The 23,930-nt window shown below is 45.7% G+C and overlaps 17 protein-coding genes across 17 annotated transcripts; 10 read left to right on the top strand and 7 right to left on the bottom strand.

Annotated features, from left to right (window-relative positions):
• Window positions 1-316: 316 nt before the first annotated feature.
• Window positions 317-2,596, top strand: HG536_0C03640 (uncharacterized protein; the record flags this gene model as incomplete). Its single annotated transcript, XM_037282975.1, has 1 exon — window positions 317-2,596. One exon carries the CDS (start codon window positions 317-319, stop codon window positions 2,594-2,596), a length of 2,280 nt encoding a protein of 759 aa, XP_037138871.1.
• Window positions 2,597-2,731: 135 nt separating this feature from the next.
• PFF1 (Pff1p) lies at window positions 2,732-5,584 on the bottom strand (the record flags this gene model as incomplete). Its single annotated transcript, XM_037282974.1, has 1 exon — window positions 2,732-5,584. One exon carries the CDS (start codon window positions 5,582-5,584, stop codon window positions 2,732-2,734), a length of 2,853 nt encoding a protein of 950 aa, XP_037138870.1.
• A 180-nt stretch (window positions 5,585-5,764) lies between these two features.
• Window positions 5,765-6,880, top strand: HEM12 (uroporphyrinogen decarboxylase HEM12; the record flags this gene model as incomplete). The annotated part of the gene is made up of 1 exon (XM_037282973.1): window positions 5,765-6,880. The coding sequence occupies one exon, from the start codon at window positions 5,765-5,767 to the stop codon at window positions 6,878-6,880; it is 1,116 nt and encodes a 371-aa protein (XP_037138869.1).
• A 169-nt stretch (window positions 6,881-7,049) lies between these two features.
• On the top strand, window positions 7,050-8,918 carry VMS1 (Vms1p; the record flags this gene model as incomplete). The annotated part of the gene is made up of 1 exon (XM_037282972.1): window positions 7,050-8,918. The coding sequence occupies one exon, from the start codon at window positions 7,050-7,052 to the stop codon at window positions 8,916-8,918; it is 1,869 nt and encodes a 622-aa protein (XP_037138868.1).
• A 34-nt stretch (window positions 8,919-8,952) lies between these two features.
• Window positions 8,953-11,772, bottom strand: RDH54 (DNA-dependent ATPase RDH54; the record flags this gene model as incomplete). Its single annotated transcript, XM_037282971.1, has 1 exon — window positions 8,953-11,772. One exon carries the CDS (start codon window positions 11,770-11,772, stop codon window positions 8,953-8,955), a length of 2,820 nt encoding a protein of 939 aa, XP_037138867.1.
• A 320-nt stretch (window positions 11,773-12,092) lies between these two features.
• On the bottom strand, window positions 12,093-12,722 carry HSP26 (chaperone protein HSP26; the record flags this gene model as incomplete). Its single annotated transcript, XM_037282970.1, has 1 exon — window positions 12,093-12,722. One exon carries the CDS (start codon window positions 12,720-12,722, stop codon window positions 12,093-12,095), a length of 630 nt encoding a protein of 209 aa, XP_037138866.1.
• Window positions 12,723-13,222: 500 nt separating this feature from the next.
• On the bottom strand, window positions 13,223-13,774 carry HG536_0C03580 (uncharacterized protein; the record flags this gene model as incomplete). The annotated part of the gene is made up of 1 exon (XM_037282969.1): window positions 13,223-13,774. One exon carries the CDS (start codon window positions 13,772-13,774, stop codon window positions 13,223-13,225), a length of 552 nt encoding a protein of 183 aa, XP_037138865.1.
• A 350-nt stretch (window positions 13,775-14,124) lies between these two features.
• On the top strand, window positions 14,125-14,823 carry ALG14 (N-acetylglucosaminyldiphosphodolichol N-acetylglucosaminyltransferase anchoring subunit ALG14; the record flags this gene model as incomplete). Its single annotated transcript, XM_037282968.1, has 1 exon — window positions 14,125-14,823. One exon carries the CDS (start codon window positions 14,125-14,127, stop codon window positions 14,821-14,823), a length of 699 nt encoding a protein of 232 aa, XP_037138864.1.
• A 63-nt stretch (window positions 14,824-14,886) lies between these two features.
• Window positions 14,887-15,633, bottom strand: TPI1 (triose-phosphate isomerase TPI1; the record flags this gene model as incomplete). Its single annotated transcript, XM_037282967.1, has 1 exon — window positions 14,887-15,633. The coding sequence occupies one exon, from the start codon at window positions 15,631-15,633 to the stop codon at window positions 14,887-14,889; it is 747 nt and encodes a 248-aa protein (XP_037138863.1).
• A 439-nt stretch (window positions 15,634-16,072) lies between these two features.
• Window positions 16,073-17,020, bottom strand: DET1 (acid phosphatase DET1; the record flags this gene model as incomplete). Its single annotated transcript, XM_037282966.1, has 1 exon — window positions 16,073-17,020. One exon carries the CDS (start codon window positions 17,018-17,020, stop codon window positions 16,073-16,075), a length of 948 nt encoding a protein of 315 aa, XP_037138862.1.
• Window positions 17,021-17,222: 202 nt separating this feature from the next.
• HG536_0C03540 (uncharacterized protein) lies at window positions 17,223-17,705 on the top strand (the record flags this gene model as incomplete). Its single annotated transcript, XM_037282965.1, has 1 exon — window positions 17,223-17,705. One exon carries the CDS (start codon window positions 17,223-17,225, stop codon window positions 17,703-17,705), a length of 483 nt encoding a protein of 160 aa, XP_037138861.1.
• A 148-nt stretch (window positions 17,706-17,853) lies between these two features.
• RPC11 (DNA-directed RNA polymerase III core subunit RPC11) lies at window positions 17,854-18,186 on the top strand (the record flags this gene model as incomplete). Its single annotated transcript, XM_037282964.1, has 1 exon — window positions 17,854-18,186. The coding sequence occupies one exon, from the start codon at window positions 17,854-17,856 to the stop codon at window positions 18,184-18,186; it is 333 nt and encodes a 110-aa protein (XP_037138860.1).
• A 136-nt stretch (window positions 18,187-18,322) lies between these two features.
• On the bottom strand, window positions 18,323-19,339 carry HEM13 (coproporphyrinogen oxidase; the record flags this gene model as incomplete). The annotated part of the gene is made up of 1 exon (XM_037282963.1): window positions 18,323-19,339. The coding sequence occupies one exon, from the start codon at window positions 19,337-19,339 to the stop codon at window positions 18,323-18,325; it is 1,017 nt and encodes a 338-aa protein (XP_037138859.1).
• A 1,074-nt stretch (window positions 19,340-20,413) lies between these two features.
• Window positions 20,414-21,004, top strand: HG536_0C03510 (C2H2-type zinc finger protein; the record flags this gene model as incomplete). The annotated part of the gene is made up of 1 exon (XM_037282962.1): window positions 20,414-21,004. The coding sequence occupies one exon, from the start codon at window positions 20,414-20,416 to the stop codon at window positions 21,002-21,004; it is 591 nt and encodes a 196-aa protein (XP_037138858.1).
• A 505-nt stretch (window positions 21,005-21,509) lies between these two features.
• ECM2 (Pre-mRNA-splicing factor ECM2) lies at window positions 21,510-22,562 on the top strand (the record flags this gene model as incomplete). The annotated part of the gene is made up of 1 exon (XM_037282961.1): window positions 21,510-22,562. One exon carries the CDS (start codon window positions 21,510-21,512, stop codon window positions 22,560-22,562), a length of 1,053 nt encoding a protein of 350 aa, XP_037138857.1.
• Window positions 22,563-22,636: 74 nt separating this feature from the next.
• Window positions 22,637-23,290, top strand: HG536_0C03490 (uncharacterized protein; the record flags this gene model as incomplete). Its single annotated transcript, XM_037282960.1, has 1 exon — window positions 22,637-23,290. The coding sequence occupies one exon, from the start codon at window positions 22,637-22,639 to the stop codon at window positions 23,288-23,290; it is 654 nt and encodes a 217-aa protein (XP_037138856.1).
• Window positions 23,291-23,449: 159 nt separating this feature from the next.
• HG536_0C03480 (uncharacterized protein) lies at window positions 23,450-23,899 on the top strand (the record flags this gene model as incomplete). Its single annotated transcript, XM_037282959.1, has 1 exon — window positions 23,450-23,899. One exon carries the CDS (start codon window positions 23,450-23,452, stop codon window positions 23,897-23,899), a length of 450 nt encoding a protein of 149 aa, XP_037138855.1.
• Between the last annotated feature and the right edge of the window lie 31 nt (window positions 23,900-23,930).

The raw sequence follows: 23,930 nt of genomic DNA, 5'->3' as shown, positions 1-23,930 counted from the left end.
TTCAAGCTCCATAACTGCGGGACCAGCGACAGAAGGCTCCCAGATAGACAGATATCGTCAAGAAATGTAGCGTCTTGAAGTGCGTCCATGCATTGCAGCAAGCTCCTCCGGTTTTAAGGAATTTGTAACCGCTATTTCTGCCATACGAATGCAGGATGTTGGCGAGGGAATGGGGATTGGAGCGCATGTAACTATATAAATGTAAGTTGTTCGTAGTTAAAGTTTCGGCTATTGAAATTGAGTTTGTTCCTTTGGCTGGATCTGTAGGAGCACGACGACGGAAGGAACGAGTAGACGAGGAGCATGCACTGATGGCATGAACGATATAGCTGCATTGTCTAATGAAATTTTTGTAATGTGCGGCCATTTGGCCGTTGAAATGAATATGATTCCACTTGCGTTGGAGCTTGTTGGGAAAGTGCTTGCTAAGAGTCCTGGAGATAAGGCAGCGCTGTTGCTGTTGGCGAAGATTCATCTGTTGAGGAAAGAGTATGGGGAAGTATTGGAGGTGCTTGGAGAAGGCAGGAACGACGTGAGACTTTGTGCCATCTTTTCGCTTGCATGCTACAGGCTGGGACTGTACGATCGTGCGGCGGAAGCGATGAGGCATGGCAAAGGCGGTGAAGAGGAAGACGTGGAGCTGGAGTTGAACCTGAATATCTTGCAATGTAGGATCTTGCTGCTGGCAGACTTGCAGGAGAATCCGCTGCAAGCGACGGTTCCTCAGTTCGAAAGGACGCTGGAGCTGACTCAGCTGTACAGCGTGCCGACTTTGCATCTGGAAGCGTTGCTGACCAGAGCTCAGTTGTTCGAAAAGAGTGGCGATTGGGAGAAGTGTTTTTTCGACCTGGAGGATTGCATAACCATTTTGCAGAACCAAGAGGCCATGACCCATTTCCACATCAGGGATTTCCTTTACAAGACTACCTTTGCGTACCTTTACAAAATCTTCATTCAAGAGAAGATACATCAAGAGTCCGAGCCAGCAGATCAACTATTCCAGGAGTGCTTCAAGTTCCCGCATACCATCGAGACCCTCCACATGCTGACCGTGGCTCGCGGTATATACAGTGCGATCGTGGGCGAAAAGCTGGACGTCGCAGACATCCTCTCGCTGGCGTCGGCAGTCTCGGCTGAGTTTAAGCCTTTTGTGTATTACATCACTGCAAGGATTATAGTGGAGTTGGGCAGTCCGGAAAATCTGCACCGTGCCTCTGAGTACTACCAACTGTCGTTGGAGTTGGACTCTTCGAGATCCTATGTGTGGATATCTCTGGCATCGCTGCATCTCAAATTAAGGCAAATTCCAGACGCACTGTTTGCGTTTTCCAAAACAGTTGAACTGCTCGGTTCCTTGGATGTACAGCAATACTCGATTTCAAGACACTCTTACGTAGAGCGGGAAGACGACTTGAATGCATTGTCCTGGTTCGGTATGGCACAGGCTTATCTCAGCACGAACAGCATCGATAAATCACTCGATGCACTACAGAAGGCTATTAACTTCTTGGGCAGCAACGAACTTTTGGAAAGGCACACCCTGGATGAGTTTGGTGAAATTTTACGCTCAGAAGATGTAGCAGCAATAGAATTATTGAAGGAAAATATGATTTTGCCTGAAATACCATTAGAGTTTTTCCTCAATCCAATTTTCTACTTAGAGGAAACTCAGGTGTTTCAAGTAGAATCAAGGCTGGAAAGAAGTTCATCACTTCTGCCCAAATTCAGCTCTTATAACAAACTCCCAAATATCAATTCAGACTACAGGGCTAACAATAACCATAGTGCTAACAAGAAACCCAAAAAGAGATCTATGAGAAAGATTTCTGAGGGAATCAAGACCACAAAGTTCAGGAACAAGAAAAAAAATGATATCTTCAGAAGAGCCAACCTTTCCATTTCAAAGGGTGATAAAAACTATTCAAATCCGGGCAGGAAAAAGCACGAATCATGCAAATCATCAATTCATACATCTAGTCCTAATCACAGCCATCAGCATAATTACAATCTCGAAACTAATGTTATTGGAGTCCCCATTTCCAGTGGGCATAACAGCATCAACACGAGCCTTGACGACAATAGTCACGCTAACACAGGTCGTATCATGCCTCAAGTCATTCAAACTGCAGGTTTATCCCCTGATCAACAGCAGCATTTTGGTTATTTATATCAGAGTGATGAACAAAATCAACCTAATCAAGTACATCAGCATCATGAAGCCGCACCTCATAGCTATCCAGCTTTCATTTCATCGCATAATCCTGGCATTTATCCTGCATCATATTCACATCTTATTCGACCCGTCGGCTTTTCTGCATCTCCGTCATTCTATTACCCACAACAATCCATTGAAGAGGTCTTTAGAAACAATTCGAATGGTTTAGGCGAACAGGGCTTATCACCGAACTTTGGACCTCCTGTAATTATGCCACCATTTCCGAATCCAGTTTACATCCCCGATGGAGTAAGGTTCTCTGCAAGTTCATTACAACCTACAATCATACCATTGATGACTTCTCAGCAATCTCAGCAATCGCGGTACCCATCCGCAGAGGGTAAACATGCAGACGTGATTACATATACCGAAGATAGCTAGTTGGCAGCTCAATGACATACATATTTTTTTACTTCAAGCTGGATGAGCATTCCGCAAGTCAACAGACGTCTGACGAAAGACTCGCACATTCTCCTTTACAGCAATAGGAAAAAGAACTGACACAGCGATCTCCACTTAAACTTCAATGGTTTCAATGAACTTTACAAGCCCTTTTTCCCTATTAGCGTAGGTAACATATAGCGGGGAGTACTCCAACAACTCGTCGAAGGCTGGAACTTTTCTACGCAAGTTGTTACCTATCCTTGTTTCTGAGTCATACTCACCCCAAAAGCAGGTGACAGAAACGCCAAGAGCATCCACATTCTTGTTTTGATTAGTTCTTTCATTTTCGCCGCCGCTTGTGATAATCTTGGGCAGCCATTGGATGCCAACACGAAAGTAAGCATCATCAAAACTGGATTTATGTAGCATAACCTCATCAATTCCAGCGGATAAGCTCAGCAGACTACTTGTGTTAGCTTTGCTTCCTTGGTCGCGGAACACAGTAATTTGCCGCACTGGGGACCTCACGGTGGAAAAGCTGTTGAACTTCAAACTACAGGCTCTGCTCTCACGGGCCTTAATCCTCAATTCTGCATATATTGGAGCATACGACGATCTATCGCTTGAATTCCTATTATCTTTTAGAATATTCAACGAGAAAATATCGTATGGTTCAATTGGGACATCTGAGTCGACGAGACTGGGAGAATATCCAACGTAAAAGCATTCCTCATTACCATCCCCCGTGTACCGGCACGAAATATGCTTATTTTCATTTTTGACACTGGGCAGATCCTGTAAAATCTGGGGAATGAATCCTTCTCTTCCGAACACACTGACTACAGCATCAGTACTGTTGTCTAAATTCAAACTCTGTGAAAAGCGTACTTTCAGAGGATACTGCTCACTAAATGGAGTTCTCAGCGTGGCCAGCCCCAAAGAAATGATGAAAGTGACGCAAAACGATAATACAACGAAATAGTTCAATTTGTAGACGAAAGGTAGTAGTGGAACAACGATTAGGACACCGCCTAGCAGAATGATGTTCCAAAGTATAACAGTGGCTTTTTCACTTTCCTGTATAGTCTGATTGAGAGCACTTAGTATCAAATCAACGCTGTTAAACAACAAGTATGTTAAAACTGGAGCGGCAACCAAAAATTGTAAACACCAATCGTAATTTAGCGTTTTAGTAACTGTATTAGAGTTGGTCCTTTTTATTTTCTTACTGCTGGTGGATGTGCTCTCGTGCAAAAGCGGAGCTCTTTCGTCTTCTGGTGCACTCTCGCCATTCTCACTCCGAATAACATCTACATCCACTATGTCACTGGTCTGCTCATTGGCATCCAGCGGATTATTGTGAGAACTTACCTCCTCGTCCTGCACTCCGGAACCATAGCTGATCACTTTTGATGGTTCTTCGTATGCGTCAACCCTCCTGAGGGCGCGGCACAAGTAGCCTATAATACACCCAAGCGATAAAGAGATGTAGAGCACAGTAAATGGGTAGGCTCCTGTCTCCTTGTAACCAGATCTGTAGAGCCTGCTTGTTTGAAGTAGAAGGACCACCCATGAAATGATGGCAAGCTGTCTGAAAATGATAGTCTTGAGATCTTGTGTTGGTGAAAAATGCTCCCAGGATGCTAAAATCAGATAGTTCACTAAAACAAAACATGATGAAAGCGTGAAGAGCGAACTTAGGTAATCACGCGAAGGGACCAAAGGGTTGTTTAACTCCAGCAGATATCGTACAGCGGTAACCATTGCCATTGAAAAAGCCAAGGAGATTGGAAATCTTAACCAAACGATCCAAGGCTTCTTTGTCTCCCGGTCTTTCCTCCTTCCCATTATGTCGAACAGCACGGTAACAATTGGCAGAGTAATCAACAGTGCACATCCCCACCAGAATAGCGTTTTCGCGCTCATGACGACGAAATAAGTCCCGAGTATATCGAAATAAACAGCCGAAGTTTGATCCATATCATCTATATCAGCGTTTTCGGCCATATAACTTGTCAACTGCCAGGCGGTGTGAAACATATGCCACAACGCTTCTCTGGAAGTGTACTGAACAGAATCCTTCATCGTATGATACAGGTCCCTAGGCTTGTAGAATGCGATATCAAAACCTCGCAAATTGTTTCTGGAGTAGACAAGAAAATCTGTCTCACTTTTGACCAGACCATCATTGAAACCCTGTTGATAGATGGAGTTTCCAAAAGGCGCTTTAGCAACTGCCTTTTGGTAAATCTTGGCAGTTGAAACGTCAGAGGTTCTGAAAAGCACAGATTTGCCTCCAGTGCCCGTTCCCTCCAGGTTTATCACATAGTGAGCTCTTTTAGACCAAGGATGACTAAAGAAAGCTTCAGCACCGAGTAATCCAAATTCCTCGTTATCATTGAGATTGAAGATCAAAGTTCTCTGTGGTTGCTCACGGCAATAGTAATCAAGTATACCGAGTAAGGACACAACACCTTTTCCGTCATCAGTAGCACCATGTGCTGTTGGCACCGAGTCATAATGAGCCGAGAGAAGCAAGGCCGGTAGCTTGGAGTCCTTACCTTCGATCTTCACTAAAATATTGGCGGATTCAAAGTACGTAACATACCCGATCTCCCCGGAACCACCCACCGGACGTAGACCCTTACTTAGGTGAACACGACCACTCTCCATATCGTCAGAAACTGCAGCATATTCTACATCTTGTGTCATTTTTAGTACACGTCCCAGCAGATAATCATGAACTTTAACGTTGGCTCTCGAGGTGAACGGGTGAAATGTCTCAGTGATGTTCTGCAAATCAAGCCAAGCATTCTCTAGTAGCTGAGGAGCACGGCTAAAGTCATCTGAGGCAGCCAAAGTATACTTGTAGCGAACGCGGTCATACACGTAAAGCACTCCGATGAGGGAATAGGTCAGAACACATAGCAGACTAACCGTGGTCTTTCTAAACCGGAAAACGGAGCTGAAGAACTCTGACAACATCAGAAAGCCAGCGCCGCTGCTGAGTTGAACGAAACCGTGGCTTATATTTCTGTTGTGTCTTGAAGCTCGACGAATCTTGGGAGCGTTTTAGCCAACCATTACGACTACACAACACATTCAAAAATGAAGAGAAGCTCAATTGAAGCCTAGTTTGCTATTAAGGCTGGATATCGGTGAATTATGGGATTGGCACGGTTTGTTGATCACAAGGAGTTCGCTCCACTCAAGAATGACCTGATCCTGAGAGCTGCTAGAGGTGAGAAGGTGGAAAGGCCACCCTGCTGGATTATGCGTCAAGCTGGACGTTATCTGCCAGAGTACCACGAAGTTAAGAATGGTCGTGACTTTTTTGAGACCTGTAGGGATGCGGAGATTGCCTCTGAGATCACCATTCAGCCTGTGAGACGGTACGCGGGCCTGTTGGACGCCGCAATCATCTTCAGTGATATCCTGGTGATTCCACAAGCGATGGGGATGAAAGTCGAGATGGTCGATGGTAAGGGACCGCATTTCCCAACGCCTTTGCGGACAGAGAGCGAGTTGCGAACGGTTCTGGAATATGAAGTAGATGTGTTGAAGGAACTGGATTGGGCCTTTGAGGCTATTACGTTGACCAGAAAGAAACTGGAGGGTCAAGTGCCACTTTTTGGGTTCTGTGGCGGTCCGTGGACGCTTCTGGTGTACATGACTGAAGGTGGCGGTTCGCGCCTCTTCAGGTTTGCGAAGGAGTGGATCAACAAGCGTCCAGATTTGTCAAAGAAGTTGCTGCAGAAGATTACGGACGTCGCAGTGGAGTTTCTCTCCCAGCAGGTTGTCGCCGGTGCGCAAATCCTGCAGGTCTTCGAAAGCTGGGGCGGTGAGCTCTCGTGTGATGACTTTGACGAATTTTCCCTTCCATACCTCAGACAGATCGCTTCTAAGGTGCCCCAGAGGCTAGCGGAGCTGGGTATCACTGAAAAAATTCCTTTAGTCGTCTTCGCCAAGGGTTCGTGGTACGCCCTTGACAAGCTCTGTGACGCGGGCTACGACGTGGTGTCTTTGGACTGGCTGTGGGACCCAAAGGAGGCCTGCAGGATCAACCACGGACGAGTTACTCTGCAAGGAAATCTAGATCCAGGTGTCATGTACGGAACAAATGAAATGATTACCAAGAAAGTCGAAAGAATGATAAGTGGTTTTGGTGGTGGTAAACAGCGCCATATCGTGAATTTTGGACACGGCACCCATCCGTTCATGGACCCAGAAAAGATCAGATTCTTCTTGGAAGAGTGCCATAGAATTGGCTCCGAGAAATAATCGCAACTGCTTGTAGATGAGTATAAACCATGTAAATCGTTAGTATATAGCTAAATCATAAGACAGTTGATTAACCTGTAGCGCTAAAGTGGAAAATTACATATCCTAAGAAGCCAAAGTTCGAACACAGACAAAAGATAAAGTACTTCATCCTCCTATTGCTATCATCATGACCAGCGAGACGGTCTTCAAGAAGGGAGACCTTTACGTTTACGACTTATCAGCTACAGTCTTGCAATCGCTGAGACTAATCACATACGACAGCACTTTGAGAGAGGTCGACCCTGTTACGGAGCCAGAAACGGAAGATCCGAGCATCAATGATAAGTTATCCAATAACTCTGTCTCAGATTCTTCCAAATGCTATGTTTGTGGGCTAGAGTTTCAGAAATTACAGCAGAACAGGGACCATCGCAAGACCGACTTCCACATATTTAATGTTAAGCGAAGCATAAGAGGGTTATCATCAATTGATGAAGGTTCTTTTGAGTCTATATTACGGGAGCAGAGGAATATTTCAAACGATACAGAGTCTGAAGGGGACAATGATAGCGACGGAAGTGATTCTGAGGAACTCTACGACGAAAAGAACACCCAGCTTGATGACGTACTCGAGAATGAAATGTCAAAGCTATCGGTCGGTGTCGATCACGACACGACAGTCAGTCATCTTAACACTAGATCGGCACAAATTTACTTCAACTCCAATCTTCTTCTTGACTCTGAAGCATTTGGCGTCTATAAAGCGCTGTTCTCAAATGACCAGCTCTCAATTCCTTTTCAGTCCCTAAGGCAGTGGAATGATCCCACTGATCTGTCAATCCCAATATCAGCTCTTTTCATGGTGGCTGGAGGCCATTTTGCAGGCGCTATTGTTTCCCATCAGAGAACAAACGTAGATGGAAACGCTAGAAAGGTTGGCCAGAGCTTGCAGGAGCAAGCAGTCATCTTCTTAGAGCACAAAACTTTCCACAGGTATACTACCAGACGTAAGCAAGGTGGGTCGCAATCGGCGATGGATCAAGCAAAAGGGAAAGCAAACTCTGCTGGATCAAGCCTACGTCGATACAACGAAGCGGCTCTCAGGACGGACATCGCGGCCTTGCTGGAAGAATGGGAGCCCTACTTATCGAAATGTCACAATATTTTCGTCAGGGCTCATAATAACGTTGAGAGGAAGCTGTTCACTGAGAATAAAGCAATTAAAGCAAATAAAGAATCGGTGAAGTCATTTCCCTTCACGACAGGGAGACCTACCATTTCTGAATTAAAACGGTCATGGTGTGAGCTAACCTACTTGAAGAAGGTCACAAAGCCCAGTCCGTTACCACTCAAGAAGCCTACTGCTGTTAATGGAAGCCTGGATACTTCCAAGACGGCTACTGCTAGTAAGGACGAGGAATCGAAAAAGGAGAAAAGTCTGGAAGAACAACACACGGAGCAGATGTTACTATATTTGAAGAAAGGCAAGGCACCTTTGCTTCTTGCGTACATGCGAAAGCATAAGGTGGGTGTTGATTTTCTCTTAGCCCCTTTATCGAAGTATTCAGTAACACCAACCATGTTGCATCTAGCCTCGCAACAAGGTCTAAGGCAGATGGTTACAATCCTACTCTGCAATATGAAATGCAATCCGTGTTTATTGAATAGCGCAGGCAAAACGGCGTGGGACCTTGCGAAAGATGTCAAAGTTGAGAGGGCATTTCAGCTTGCTAGGTATAAGCTTGGTGAAGATTATACCGACTGGTTGAAGTCCCATATAGCGGAGCCACTGAGTAGAGAACAGATTGAGGAGCTTGAGAGAGAGGAAAGAGAGCGTGAAAACAAAGAGGCAAGGGCAGCGATCGAGCAAGAGCTGAAAGCCGTTAAAGAAAAGAAGAGAGCTGAAGTTGAGGCTAGGAGAGGCCAGGGTAGGACGCTTGAAAACGCAAGCATGTCGCTATCGCCCAATTTGAATTCATTAAGCGAAGATCAACGAAGAAGACTCTTGAGAGAACAAAGAGCTAGAGCCGCCGAAGCTAGAATGCGAAAACAATAAAGGACATAAAATACTTAGCACCAATCAGTGAACGTCATGTAACCTCCAACGTTGGCTCTCCAGGCTTAACAAACACAAAAGATATGTCATTGGAAACCCTTTGGAAAGCTTCTGTAGCAACGGGATCCATTAAATCGTTTACAATATTAGGATCGATGTGTTTATATCCAACTAGGCATCTTTTCATTAAGCTGATCTTTTCATTATTATTCTCAGATTCACTTTGTTCAATGAGTCGCCGAGCCTCGAGCGCACTCTGCCAGTGGTTTAACTTCGTAGCCGCGCGTTTTATTGGAGCCTGCTTAACCGTTGGAGTGTTGTCATTTGCGGAGATTTCACTGTTACCTTTGCAGGAGCATATTAAGTCATGAGTATTGCTTAAAGTTTCACAGGAAATTGTAAAGAGATCTTTGAGGTCCTCTTTGCTGAAAAGATCGTCATCAGCATGGCCTTCGTTTGCTGTTGAATCGCAAAGGAATTTTTGGCTTAAGCTATGCTTCATCAGCTGCCTTTGTAATATTTTCTCATCGATGCATCCTGTCGTGACGAGTCGGTAAATATAACAGTGCCTTTTTTGTCCGTCTCTGTGTATCCTGGACATCGCCTGCAAATCCACGGAGGGATTCCAATCGTTGTCAAATAGAACTAGCCTTGAAGCCGCAGTTAAGTTTAGCCCAACACCACCAGATTTCGCACTGAGAAGAAACGCGAAGATTGACGGGTTATTGTTGAATGAGCACACAATTGAATCCCGCTGTTTGGCTTGCGTCGAGCCATCAAGGCGGCAAATCTGCATATCCGCAGAACGCATAAGATTCTCGATTATATCCAAGGTTTGTGTATAATTTGAAACAACGACTACCTTCTCATTATCGGTACCGTTTCGAATTCGTTCGACTAATGCCATCAAGACTTTCAGTTTACCAGAATTTAAAGCGCGGTTGTATTTATTCAAAACTTTCGCTTCCTGTAATTTGGAATTGTAAAACGAATCATTCTGAATCAAGGTTGGAGAATTGCAAACTTTTTTCAGGAGAGTAATAAGCGCTAGTGATGAATTGAAATTGAGATTTGTCAAATCAAGTTGAGCCCCCTGCAGGATGTCTCTGAATGCGGATATCTGTACTTCAGTAGGTCTGCAACACAAGATGAGATCAGTCCTCGGCGGCAGATATTTTGTCAAAATGGAACTAGTTCGTCTTAAAATGAACCTTTGTGTGATTTGGATCATTTCACTGGAACGCTCCTCGCCTTTTTGAACTGCGACTTCATTGAACTTATTAGCAGGATCGCGTGCTCTAGATATAGGATTGATGAAACGTTTCTTGAATTGTGAGTAGTTTCCAAGGATCCCCGGATTTATGAAGTCGATTATTGTGTAATATTCATTAAGATCGTTTTGGATCGGAGTTCCAGAAAGCAGTATCTTCCTGCCAACGTCTAAGGACTTTAAGGTGTTGAGAATTTTTGAAGCTCCATTTTTCAACCGATGACCCTCGTCGCAGACTAGCAGATCAAGAGAGTCCTTTCCTAGACGTAGTTCTTCTGATACTGAAAGCAGTTTTTCGTAACCAATAATGAGGACCTGATAAGTTCTTTGAATTCTAAGGAAGTTTCGAACGTCGTACTTGTCGCGCTCTGCGGTATTGTTGGCGCTTAAGGTCAGAACTCCAATGCGTGAGAGATTTAGCCACTTATCAAATTCTCGCCTCCAATTACCTATCAGTGTGACGGGGCAGACGATCAATACTTTCTGACACAGACCTTGCAGTGGAACCCCATGTTGAGAGCATGGAACTTGAGAGACCTTGGGAGTTTGTTTAAGAAGAGTCCAGATTAGGGCAATAGTCATCAGGGTCTTCCCCAAACCCATTTCATCTGCGAGAAGGCACCCTTGTATGTCTGCATCAGGCTCAAGCACTAAACTTTTGGAGGTGACATCTGTCATCGCTGTAGCTGAAGAAGGTTCCATCGGTCTGGCAAGGCCAAGAAGACAGTCATACATAAATTTCACGCCCTCACGTTGATGCGGTCGCAGGTGTCTACTGATGAGTGGGTCAACTATCACATCAATGTCCGCATCACGGGCCTTGTTCATAACCACGGGATTCTCAATTTTAGACACATCAAACAATGGCGAATAATTCCTCTTCGGTTTCAACTTTGCATCTTTCATGCTTGATGCCTCACTACCTTTTGATTTTCGTAGCATGGGGCTGAATGCCCGTTTCTGTTCAGCTTTTATGTTCGAGACTGAAGCTTTTTCTGCTGTAACGCATAGTGTTTGTCGAATACTTTCTGCCTGACGCTTCGAAGTGGCCTCACTCACATCCTGTCCCTTTAGAGCGTTATCAGGTTTGCCAAGGACTATTTCGGCTTCTCGCCGTTCCTCTGCATCGGTGATCTCGTAATCCAATTGCAACTCCAAGGACGCAGCTTTGAAAATATGATCAAATAATTGTTCCTGCTCGTCAGCGTAGACTGAATTGGCTATAAACTTCCCAGAATTATCGTAAAATGAGAACGTGTTCAGACTTTTTGATATAGCGTACCCATCGCCATCCCACGTTTTGTGTTTCTTCAAGGATGGTTTGCGGTGAACGACAGTGTAGATCTTCCTTCCATCCTGTAAACCCTGTGATTCACACTTTAATTTCTTAGCTCCTTTGGCCTCTAGTGGGGCTGGAGCTAAATTTCCCACACACCTCTTAACGGTAACCTTCGCCGTGGATGAATTAGGCCGAACTGAACCCACTTGAGACAGTCTCCTGGGTGGCTTGAATGGTTTATTCTCGTACTTTGGCAGGTGCATCTGACTCAATCCAGCTTCTGAAGTAATCCAGACGGTAATCATCGAGTTAGTCTGCCTATGTTTACATAACGCGAACTGATCTATCTAGATCCACACGTCAGTGCGATAGGAAGCGAAAGATAGATAATTTGACAGGTAGATATCGAATAAGAGATGGCCTAAATAGTGGCTCAAGCTGTGACTGAAGAAGCCGCTGAGAAGCCCATGAAGAAAGTTCAAAACTGCCAGATCTGACATTCTTTAAAAAACAACGTTCTTTCAATTTTAGCTAAAGTTATGAGAGCGATACCAAACATAAATCCTGACAAATCTCTACTTAAAAGTCATAAAAACGTTAATATTCTTGAACCTCAGTAGTTCATCTAAGAGCTCCAGGAACCAATGTCGATTTTGCGAACCGCTCCCTTCTCGTCCTTCGATGGCTCCAGCTTAGGAACAGTCAAAGTCAAGATACCGCTTGCATAGTCGGCCTTGATGTTGTCGGCGTCAATGCGTGGGTATTCAGGCAAGCTGATGACTCTCTTGAACTTACCAAAAGCACGCTCTTGCACCTTAACCTTTTCCTGGTTCTCAGAGGTCACAGAGGAGGAAATTTCACCGCTAACCACAATTTGATCTCTCTCCTTGTGGTATTCCAGGTTGATATCTTTCTTATCCTTCACGCCAGGAACACTGACCTTGATCTCGTAGTTTTTGTCATGATCCAAAATGTCGACTGGAGGGGTTATGCTCGAGGCTGCAAAAGTTCTGGGCAACAAAGACCAGTCGTTGTCAAACCAGTCGTTCAGATGTCTTGGGCTGTAGACATCTCTGGAAGAGTCGCCCTTTCTAGTAACCTGTTTGCCAGCAGATTTGTCCTGCTCGCCTGCCTCCAATTGCTGACGTCTGGGTTGGTACGATCTGTAACCTGAGCTGTCTAGCAGCCTGTTAAAAGCGTCAACTTCGTTGTTAATAGCGTCGAAAAAGCTGGAAAATGGTGTACTGAATGACATGTTATCTATTACCGGTGATTCTATTTTGTTTTTACTGGTGTGCAGTCTTGACAGAAAGTTGGTCTGGTTAGATCAAGGCTCTCGTTTTTATAGGTTTGCAGTAGCATCTGCGACATTTAGCAAATACAATCCCATGCTCCTTGCTAATTAAGACGAATTTTCTAGTAGGTTCCAATACCCTTTTTCATTACTATTTGTTACTATTATTCGTTTGTATTTACTGACACTTTCGGAGTATCCCTTGTGTCGCGCGAATGCTAGAATCTTCCTGTCATCACAAGAAATGTGCTTAACAGTGAATAACGCCAATAAAGGGGCTCCCCCCACGTCCATTAACGTTCTAATCACCATAGTCACCACCGCGACTGAGTGTTAGCAACACCGACGGTTCTGGCACATTCCCTGTAAATTCAAAAATCACGCCATGAGCGATGAACCAATATCGCATTGCGTAAATTTCCTCAACTATGAACTTGTGCTACGTATCCAGACCTAGATCTTTATTCAAAGTGCAAACTGGTTCTCCTATGCGGTCTCCCATATCCCGTGCTTCCGTCGTCGTCGACTCGCAGACGGCCTTTGTCATCCCCCAGCATCTTGGTCCGCAGGTGAGTCTTGTCAACGATCTCACAGTCCTCGTCACACGTATCGTCGAGGCCTTCGTACAGCAGGTCACGGATCGATGTGGTACTGTCTGTGGAGAAGAGCGATGATGTCGTGCTGGAGCTTGACGAAATGCTACTGTCAGAACTGCTGGATTGTATGGGGCGAGTGTCAAGCTTTTCAAAATGTCTGATGGCTAAATTGTAGTCTCTCACCATGGTGTTATCGAGCAAAACGCTGCTTCGTTTCAATTTGCTTCGACTATGGGCCTTCTTTGCACAGTTTGTCGTGTCAATCTCAGCTAATGCCTCGAGTGACCTGTTCTTTGTCTGATAAATGTCGAACTTGCTGCTATCGGTATCCGATGGCGACTGCGTTGATTTCGAGTGTCTCACATCGACGAAGACGGAGTGTCTCTTGTTGCTAGCGGTCTTGGTTCGTTTCAACATCTTACAACCTTAGGAGTTAAAGTTTCGGCCCAATACCCTTTCAGCCCGCTTCGTTATGGCAGCAGCATGTAGTTAGTGCTCCAGTTATATACAGCAGAGGTGAGCTTGGGGACAGTGACAGCCATTGGGGAGCCGTTGAGCAGCTTTTCGTGAACTAGCGTGTTTCTACAAGCCCGTCTTTTCGCATCGCGGGCGATTTCGTGATCTTTCCTGAAGAGGAAGCGATATGGATAGAAGCTAAGACTACAACGGTAAGCTGAGTATCAGGTCAAACGGATTCATCGACCAGCTGAGCGATTAGGGACTCGTGCCGGAAGCGGCGTGTATAAGGAAATCCAGAACCATCGACTATGAATATGGAATACTTGTGTGTGGCATTGCTGCTGGTGTACGTGGCTTACACAGTACGCTTGATATCAATCCTGCCGTTCTTCAGGAGCTATACCAACGGGAGTGATGTGCTCGAAAGCGAGCCAATTGAGCGTAAGGGCCCGCTTCATGTTTTCTTGTTCCTAGGTTCTGGAGGGCATACCGGAGAGATGCTACGGCTTGTAGATAACTATAAGGAAATGCTACTGGCAAAAGGTAACACCGTCTATGTTGGCTACTCTGACGACAAATCACGTAGCCAGTTTATTCGGCAGGTAACGATTGAGAACAGGGCGTGCCGTTTCGAGTACTACCAGTTCAAGAAGGCCAGGGAGGTCAACGCTGGTCTGCTCACAAGTCTTGCTAGCGTGCTGCAGACTATAATCAAGTCACTGGCGATCATATTCAAAGTATCGAGAGCGATGAGAGGAAAGCCCCGCCTTGTTTTACTGAACGGCCCCGGGACGTGCTGCGTTATAGCCGCTTGGTTCAAAGTGATCGAATGGTTGGATCTCTTTCAGCCTTGTTCTAACATAGTATACGTTGAGTCGCTGGCGAGGATTACGTCGCTGAGTTTGACCGGGAGGATACTGTACTGGATAGCAGACCTGTTCATAGTCCAGTGGGAAGAGCTCTGTTTGACCCATCCGAGGGCCAGATACTACGGCTTACTCGTTTAGTTTTCGTTATACTGACATAAAACATCTATCCATGTAGACATACTTTACACATGTTGGACCTGCTTACTTTCTGGAGTTGACGATGTCGACGAATTCTGGCTTCAAGGAAGCACCACCGACCAAGAAACCGTCAACGTCAGCCTTGTCCTTGAAAGAAGCGACGTTGCTACCGTTGGCAGAACCACCGTATAGGATTCTGGTCTCTTCAGCAACCTTGTCGCCCAACTTGGCAGCCAAGAACTTTCTGATGGACTTGTGGATGTCTTGAGCATCCTCAGCAGTAGCGGCCAAACCAGTACCAATAGCCCAGACTGGCTCGTAGGCAATGACAACCTTGCTCCAGTCCTTGACTTCAGCAATAACAGCGGTCAATTGTCTTTCGACCACCTCTAGAGTCGTACCGGCCTTCTTCTCTTCCAAAGTTTCACCGATACACAAGATGACACCAGCACCTTGGTCCAAAGCGAACTTAGTCTTGTCAGCGACGAACTTGTCATCCTCGTGGAACAGAGTTCTTCTCTCAGAGTGACCTAGAATCACCCACTTGGCACCCAACTCCTGGATCTGTTCAACAGAGTTCTCACCAGTGTAGGCACCAGAAGCCTTTAGGTACGTGTTTTGGGCACCCACAGCCAACTGAGGTCTGTTTAGCAAAGAAACAGTGTAGTCCAAGTATGGGGCTGGAGGACATAGAACAACCTCAACGTTTTCTGCTAGATCAGCGTTGTTCAATCTCTCAACAATTTCCTTGATGGAAGCCTTGGAGCCGTTCAATTTGAAGTTACCACCAACGAAGAAAGTTCTAGCCATTTTTAATGTGTTTTAATCTGAGTTATCTGCGACGATAATGTATCTCCGGTATAAGATCAAAGATAGATCCCATAACAAACCAAACATTCGAACTCACCACATATGCTTATATATGATAGTATTCCCTTCGCCATCTAGCAAAAACCGCGAGGTCGCCAGACACACATGCATATTTCACCATAATGAAAGAACACCATTGCCCTCCGTCCGGCCCTGCCCACCACCAATTGCACTTGTTAGTGCGTATTTTCTGGCACAAGGCCTCACGACCTTTTTAGTCGACAAACTACTGTCGTTCGACCGCGTTCCGCTGTTGGGTGACGACGACAGCTCATTTGATTTACAGGAAGCCCAGGGAAATTAGAGGAAGCCGCTTCGTGAACCGAAAATTCCCGAAAATTGCCGAAAAGACTCGATCACGTAGAACGGACTTTGAAATTCAACACCATTTTGGTAGCTCCGTCCTTAGCACGTATGCATCGATCGTTTCGTCGAACTCCATAACGATCATGCTTCCGTTCGGTACGTTCGTGAACGATTCAAATTCTTCGTATGTCCAGCGGAACCATTTCATGAGAAACACTCTGCAGTAGATGCCATGAGTGACCAGAACGACCACGTCTCTGGGTTTCTTGTTTGTGCGCTCGAAGTATCTGAACAGCGTCTCCTGGAAACTGGCGACCCTGTCGTACACGTCTGCGGCGCTCTCACCTTCTTGAAAGCGGTAAAAGAAATGGCCGTAGGTAGATCTCTTCTTCATCACATCTTGCATGCTGGTGACCTGCTGGAAATTGCCGAAATCCTGTTCTCTGATGCGGGGATCATCTTTAACGCGGTAAAGGAGGAATTGCTTGTCGGCGAATAGGCCGTCTGGATCCTGCGTGTTCTTGTTTTCGTAGTAGCCGCTGGGGAAAGTCGGAGGGTACCACTGGGCAAACTTGCTTCTGCCGCACGGTTGGTATCGCTCTTCTTCGCGGACCTCGACCCCGGAGTTCAGCTCGTTGTAGTCGTCGAAGACGTCCAATATTCCCTTGAGAGTCTGCCGAGTTCTCTTGTATGGCGAAGTGTAGAAGACAATAGTGGAGTCCCTCTTCTTGTTTTGTGGTGAGTAGCCCTTCAATGGCAGTTTCTTTGTCGGTTCATTTGGCGTTGCGTACCTCTTCTCCAGATCGTCGACGATGTCGTAGTTATCGAGGTTCAGGACTCGAAGCAAATCGATACCAACTTGTCTTGACTGTTTCCAGCCGTTCTCGGTCAGCGGTATCAAATGGTTGGGGGTGTGTTGGTTGATCGTTTTATCTCTGTTCGACTCGCTTTCGCCGTGTCTGATCAAGATGATCAGACGTGGCCTGTGGCAAGTGGCCGCTCCGAAAGCTGGTGTGCTCATGACGCCGGAAGGATGTTTGAGCCACTGATTAACTTACAGGGTCAAAGAACCTTCAACAACACACCTTTACTACGGGTAGTTGAGTACATCCTTAGCGACATTTCGTACGAGTCCCTTCCTCGGTCCACAGGGCTCGACCATGATTATAACGAGAGAAGGGACTAATAGGACGTTGACGACAGGTTAAAGCCAATCACCGACCATGTTGAGGATAGCAAGACAGGGCTGGCACGGTGCCAGGCCTGTGCCCAGCAGCAAGAGACTGTACTGGAATTGGTTGGCGAACGGCGGATCCGGCAAAGGCTCAGCCATCAGACAGCCGAACCAAATATTCCTGTCGATACGAAACGAGAATGAATTGACCAATACTCTGATAGCAAGCAGCAAGACGCCTTTGATAATGAATTTCACTATGCGGAACAACACAGCCTGCGACAGGCTCACGGGCGCACTGAATAGAATAGTGATGCTGGAGACGGAGAAGAAAGTGAATGTTGTCGATGTCGAGACGGATTGGCCAGAGACCAAGGAGGCTGTCCTAAGGTTCGGAGTCAATAACATCCCGATCCTCGTGGCAGTGAGGAAAGGCTTTCCGGTAGATTACTATGTGCCCAAAGACCTGACAATTGATGAGGTGGACTGGTACGGGTTGAAGGATTGGATCGAGAAGAATGCGGATCCTTAGTGGTCAGTAATGCGATGCCTCTGTGAGTAAGCTTCATGTTTTAGACCAAGTTCACGTGACCTTTTTAAAGAGCATAAGATGCAAATCAAATGAGCTGGTCTGCTCATCTCGTCCCAAGGTGTCTGGACAGAGAAGGCATTGGGCTGAAATGTTGTCATTCTGTCCGTTGTGCAATAATATGCTTCTGATAGCCAGTGCTGACAGTGGAGTTTATTCCCTCTCCTGTCGATCGTGCCCTTACGAGTTTCCGATCGAAGGAATAGAAATTTACGACCGTAAGAAACTTCCCAGGAAAGAAGTGGACGATGTGCTTGGCGGAGGCTGGGATAATGTGGATCAAACCAAAGTTCAATGTCCCAACTACGATAATTGTCATGGTGAGAGCGCGTACTTTTTCCAGTTGCAGATTAGGTCGGCAGATGAGCCGATGACGACCTTTTACAAGTGTGTTAACTGTGGCAATAGATGGAAGGAGAACTGATATTTCGACGAGAACAAGCAGAAAGAGGGAAAATTTGTCACACTATCAAAGCATGATATTTATAAAAAGTTTATAAAGTTTATAACTAACAGACATCAATGGCATCAAAGGTTAAAGCATCAATAAGATATGTTGATCAGTGGACCCATTCCCGAGGTTTGGTTGTCACTTTGATCAGTTTTTCCTCTTCAGAACCCGGTTCTGGATGATGGTTGTAGAGCCAGGAAGCATGCTCAGGCAAACTCATCAAGATCGATTCCACACGTGACCCCGGTGTTCTTAAACCGAATTGAGTACCTCTATCGTAGATCAGGTTGAATTCAACGTATCTGCCACGTCTGATGGCTTGCCACTTCTTTTGTTCGGGGGTGTAAGGTGTATCCTTGCGTTTAGCGACGATTGGCAGGTAGGAAGGTAAAAAGGCGTCGAAACAGTCTTCGACCATCTTCAAAATTTCCTGAGGATCCTTTTCGTCGTAGTCGTCGAAGAAGATCCCACCAATGCCACGGGTCTCACCACGGTGAGTTATGTAGAAATATTCATCGCACCACTTCTTGAAGCGTGGATACAAGCTCTTATCGTGTTTGTCCAGGGCGTCCTTGTGATTTTTGTGGAACAGCTCAGCGTCCTCTTCATACAAATATGACGGGGTCAAATCAGCACCACCACCGAACCACCACGCCTGTGGGGTTCCATCAGGGTTCCAAGTCTCGAAGTAACGATAGTTCAAATGTGTGGTTGGAGCATGTGGGTTATGTGGGTGGATGACCATACTCAGACCACATGCAAAGAACTTAACTCCTTCTGCTTGAGGGCTGCCCGTGGATGGATCCTCCACCAGCTTCAAGTTCTTGTGGTCGTGCTTCATGGCCGAAACGGCCGCTGGCGACAATTGACCATACACGACTGAAACGTTAACACCACCCTTTTCAAAGGTTTCACCGTTCTGGATAACCATAGAAGTACCACCGCCCCCGTCGTTACCACGAGTCCACGAATCGGCTGTGAACTTGGCAGTATCCAAACTTTCCAAACCCTTTGTGATCTCTGCCTGCTTACGACGGATCAGGGCCTCCATCTGTTGCCTGATGGGCAAATGCTGGGGATCTTGAGGAGCTGGCATCTCGATTCGATCGGAGTTTTGTTGGCTCATTTTGAAAAGGAACAAAGATTAGGAAAAGCACCAATGGAAAAACTAAAAAGTTGACCAATTCCAAACCTTATATACTTGAAGACCAAGTAACTTCCTGAATCCCGTCACAGACTCAAAATGGCTATCTAGTCGTTTAAACAAACAGTTCAATCACCAAACCAAATCAAACCAAACATCATGGCTTGAATGAAATTCTGCTAACCTAAGCTTCGTTTAAAGGAACATGTACTTTTCCAAGATGAGCTATACGAGCATTGAAAGACGTCAAAATAACCTAAAATTACCCAAAGAGGAAGAAATCTGTTCTTTTGTTATGCGGCAGAATTCTTTCCCTTAAACGAAGGAACGATCACCTGTGAGAACACTAAACGAATTACAGGGCTCTTAGGTTTCGCCGAATTTTGCCCTGAGGCGCTACCCTGTCCATTACCACGTGATCGAACGGAGAAATAATCCGGTCGCGGCCCCAAATGGCCAAGTCGCGCCTCCTCCGAGATCTTGCTCAATCCTGACACCACGGACCAGCTATCTTTTTTTTTTTTTTGGCGTTCCGGGAGCAGTTTTTCGCGGGAAATAACTCAGAACGTCCCCTGCAGGTTAGGCCGCGGAGCAAAAAGTCCTTATTAAGCTTGTAGAGGCCACGAGGTGGGGAACGAAAGTGGCGCGGGTTCTTGCCAAGAAGTAAAGTTTAGACATTTTCCCGCAGATTTCTTGGCAGAGCACAATTCCCTTTAAATCCGGACGCCGTCACGCACGAACCTGCTTCGTAATCAAGAAATCCCTGCGTGTTTCTAGTCGCGCCTCTACTTGTTTCAAGTCGGATCCTTCTCGATTTGGCTTTGGAAAGGAGTTAGTTACCTCATAGAAACGCACGTTGAGACCCTGAAAGTCTTGGCAAAAGCAGGGCGTTCCTGCAAATGTCAAATACGTGCGGACAAAGTAGATAGTGGTGAGAAAAACTGATATAAAAAGGGCTTGGCCTTTTAAAAGGCTTGGCAAAAATGTCGATGACGACTGATTTTCCTGGAAATCACTTCATTGCTTTGATTCGAGCTGTAGTCGTATGGAACTGTGATGTTGCAACCAGTCTCTGTTTTGCCATTGCCGGTCACTCAGTCCAATAGCGCCGTGATGGGCACATTGATTGCGGCTGCTAATCCAGAAAGGAAATACTATACGCTGCTGCCCTCGATAACGGATACTCATTTGATGGAGGATGACCTGAAACAAAGGCTCAACAAATGTGCTTTCGATCCTCCGACCAGACCCCTGACGTACAACATTCCCACGCCGTCGTCGACGCCGACGCCGGCTCAGTTCGGTGCGTATACCATTGGTGCAGCTACCGCGCCTGTTTCGCCAAACAGCAGCGTTTACAACAGCGGGAGCGAGTCGTGTCCGTCTTCGTCGCCGGCTGCCACCACGAAAAAGAGGAAGAAGTCGCTAAGAAGCCCGAAAGGTGGCGTTACTGAGGTCGAACAGAGGCGCAGGCACGTCTGTAAAGTTTGTTCCAAGGGATTTACCACCTCGGGTCATTTGGCAAGACACAATAGAATACATACGGGTGAGAAGAACCATTTTTGCCCTTTTGAGGGTTGCAATCAACGGTTCAGCAGGCATGACAATTGTATTCAGCACTACAGAACGCATTTGCGCAAGAAATAAAGAGTCTTCTCTCATAGCATACAGAATATATAGATCTGACAGGCCTTTCATGAACGGAACCCTAAGTACTACTTCCTGAAGGTGGGTTGTATGGGTGGAAATAGAGCAAATTTTTTTTTTTTTCCATCAACCAAAATTAGTATATAAGTGCTGAACAGATGACAAGTGGGTTCGAGAAGATTACCCTTTTAGAGAGGAGTAAGCCTGAATTGTATCGGAATTAGTTGGTCATTCAGTTGAATGAGTAATGATTGCCAGCTTTTTAGCTTCGTAAACAGTTGCCGTATAATTTGAATGATGATAATCTTAACAACAACAACTTGAATTTCTTCAACCGAATGTCATATGAGGAAATAAACTTTGACATAGCTTTTTAACCCTGATCTCTTTATACTGCAACGAGCCTCTTGATTCGCCATTGTGTGCGTGAAATTATCTTGAAAAATTAGTCGTCTGCCTCTTCGCTCACCTCATCGCTAATCAGCAATTCAGGAGGGCGACAAAGATGGGAGAAGAGGAACCACCGGTGATTTGTGATCTCTGCTTGGGAGAGTCGAGTAATGTTCGCCTAACCAAGATAAGCAATGGTGCCCACTGCAAGATTTGTACTTTACCATATACGCTCTATCATTTCAAGCCACACCGGCGGGACAGCAATTTGACGAAGACGCTGATCTGTACCCGCTGTTCGAAGCAACGTAACATTTGCCAATGTTGTATGCTGGACATGGTGTGGCATATCCCACTGCAGTTACGTGATAGAATGCTGGCCATGATTGAAAAGGATCCTGCCAACATCACAGAAGAGGCAAAGAATGATATGATGAAAAGATTTCTTGCCTTGAAGGACGTCAAACTAGGAGGAGCCCGTACCACCAGCGATCCGCGTGAAATCGATAAGCTCATGAATAAGCTGCAAGAGATCCTTCATCAGCGCCCGACAAACGCAGCGCCCCAGGCCACGATAACGGACCCCTCAGCCCAGCTCGAGAACTTCAGGCATGTAGATATAGCGCGTTTGCTTCGCAGATTACCGCTGAATCAGTCTTTTGGTGACACTGCTGCATGTAAGTCTTTCTTTGTCTACAATATCGATCCATCGATACCAGAGTGGAAGATTTCAAGTGCTATAGCCGAAACGGTTGGCACGGATGAATGGCAAGACCGAACAACCACTTCGCTGGTGATAAATCACAAGGCTCACTGTGGCGGGTTTAGATTCAAGAATGAAGATTTGGGATTAAAATTCATTAGAAATCTTCAAGCTTCGAGTTCTACGCTGCTGACCACACAAAATTTACGCAGAGGTGTCCTGAACATAAATCACTTCCGCATATTCGTGATACCGTGGACTTCGGGATTTTCGGCAGCATCTTTTGGAGCCAGTACCAGTGAGAACATTAAACTAAGCTTAAGTTTGAACAAGATGATTAGTATGGAGACTGCAATTCCTCGAGATCACGTGCTGAAAGCGGTTCAAGCGACGGCAAAAAGTAAAGACAATAAAGTCACAAAGAGAAGGGCTAAGTCTAAAAGAATATCAAATATCGAGCTCTGAGCGTCAGTTGTAAGCAAGTTTGAAATTTAAAAACATCTCTTATCGGAGTTGCGCAAATTCTAGCGTTTGGAGTCATGGATAGCAATATGAACTACTCATCTTTCTCGAATAAAAAATTCACAGAATCAAAAATAATAAAATTTATTAGTACCCTATGGTTCGTGGCAGTGAAACTACCGATAGAGCTCCTGAAAGCGCTATTTTTCAAGTCTAAGGCTGATGTTGGAATCGTGCCTAGGACGGCAAATAACCATCAGTACGAAACCATGTCTTTGACGGAACTGATGACGGAATCTTATTTGATGGAGGACTTTTCGCCATTTGAAACTTCTGAGAAGTATGCGAGACTATATTATTCGCCGGCATTGGGTCTGGTGGTATCACTGATTGTATTCGGTACAGTAATGAGGTTGAACTTCTTTAGAAAGAGTTCCCATTTCATAGTGAATGATAGAGAGAAATATAAATCGTTCGACAATCCGAAGAGCGGACATCAGCTTGATCTGGAGAACATTCCTATTGAGTACGATGAAGAGCTCAACAGCTGGTGTACGTTGGACTGCTCGAGGGTCGTCACGGAACTCAAGAACGATGCATGGGTCGTTAATGATATCCCGCTGGCAGGACTACCCAAGCGAAGAGACAATTATGCCGCACTTGCCGCCAGATCACTGATTTTTCATGAAGACAGAAGTAAAGTAAATCTGGCAGGAGCTTATAGTGCGTAGCATTCTTATCATAGATAGTTGATTTAAACTTTGTCAAGGAATATAAAACAGTTTAAAGATGAGCTAGCGACTCTGTCAGGCGAAGCGCTTGCAAGTTGAGCTAGAAAAAGCGGACGACATAGTCAGCGATACAGAGGCAGCTCGCAGCAGCAATCAAGGATGTCGAGTACCCCCGAGGGCAGTTCAGAACTGAGAGCACAATTACGAGAGATTTTCAGGCGGGAGGGGCTCCATGACATGACAGCAGTCTTGCAAATTCTATCGCAACTGATACCCGAATCTCTACAAGAGGAATGGCTGGAGCAGATGGAGGAGACCGATAAAAAAGGCTGTCCAGAGTCCTTCATCGATTCGCTACCGAGGATACACAAATCAAAGATCACGCCCGAAAGCAGCTGCTCGATCTGCTGTGGCAATTACCTGGATGAAGATTACCCCCTGGTCATTCGTCTGCCTCACTGCGGTCACGACTTCGATCTCGAATGCATATCAGTCTGGCTTGCAAAGAGCACCAGCTGTCCGCTCTGCAGAGATGACGTTCTGTCTCACAAGCCAGAAATCGACACAAGCGGTCTGGAAGTGGAAGAAGATTGGGGGATGTACGGTTAATAACTATATATACAGGGTGGGCGTCTAACAA

Source organism: Torulaspora globosa, chromosome 3 (assembly GCF_014133895.1).
Source record: "Torulaspora globosa chromosome 3, complete sequence".
NCBI lineage: Eukaryota > Fungi > Ascomycota > Saccharomycetes > Saccharomycetales > Saccharomycetaceae > Torulaspora > Torulaspora globosa.
The sequence above is the reverse complement of the archived record's forward strand: the minus strand, read 5'-3'. Positions and strand labels throughout refer to the sequence as shown.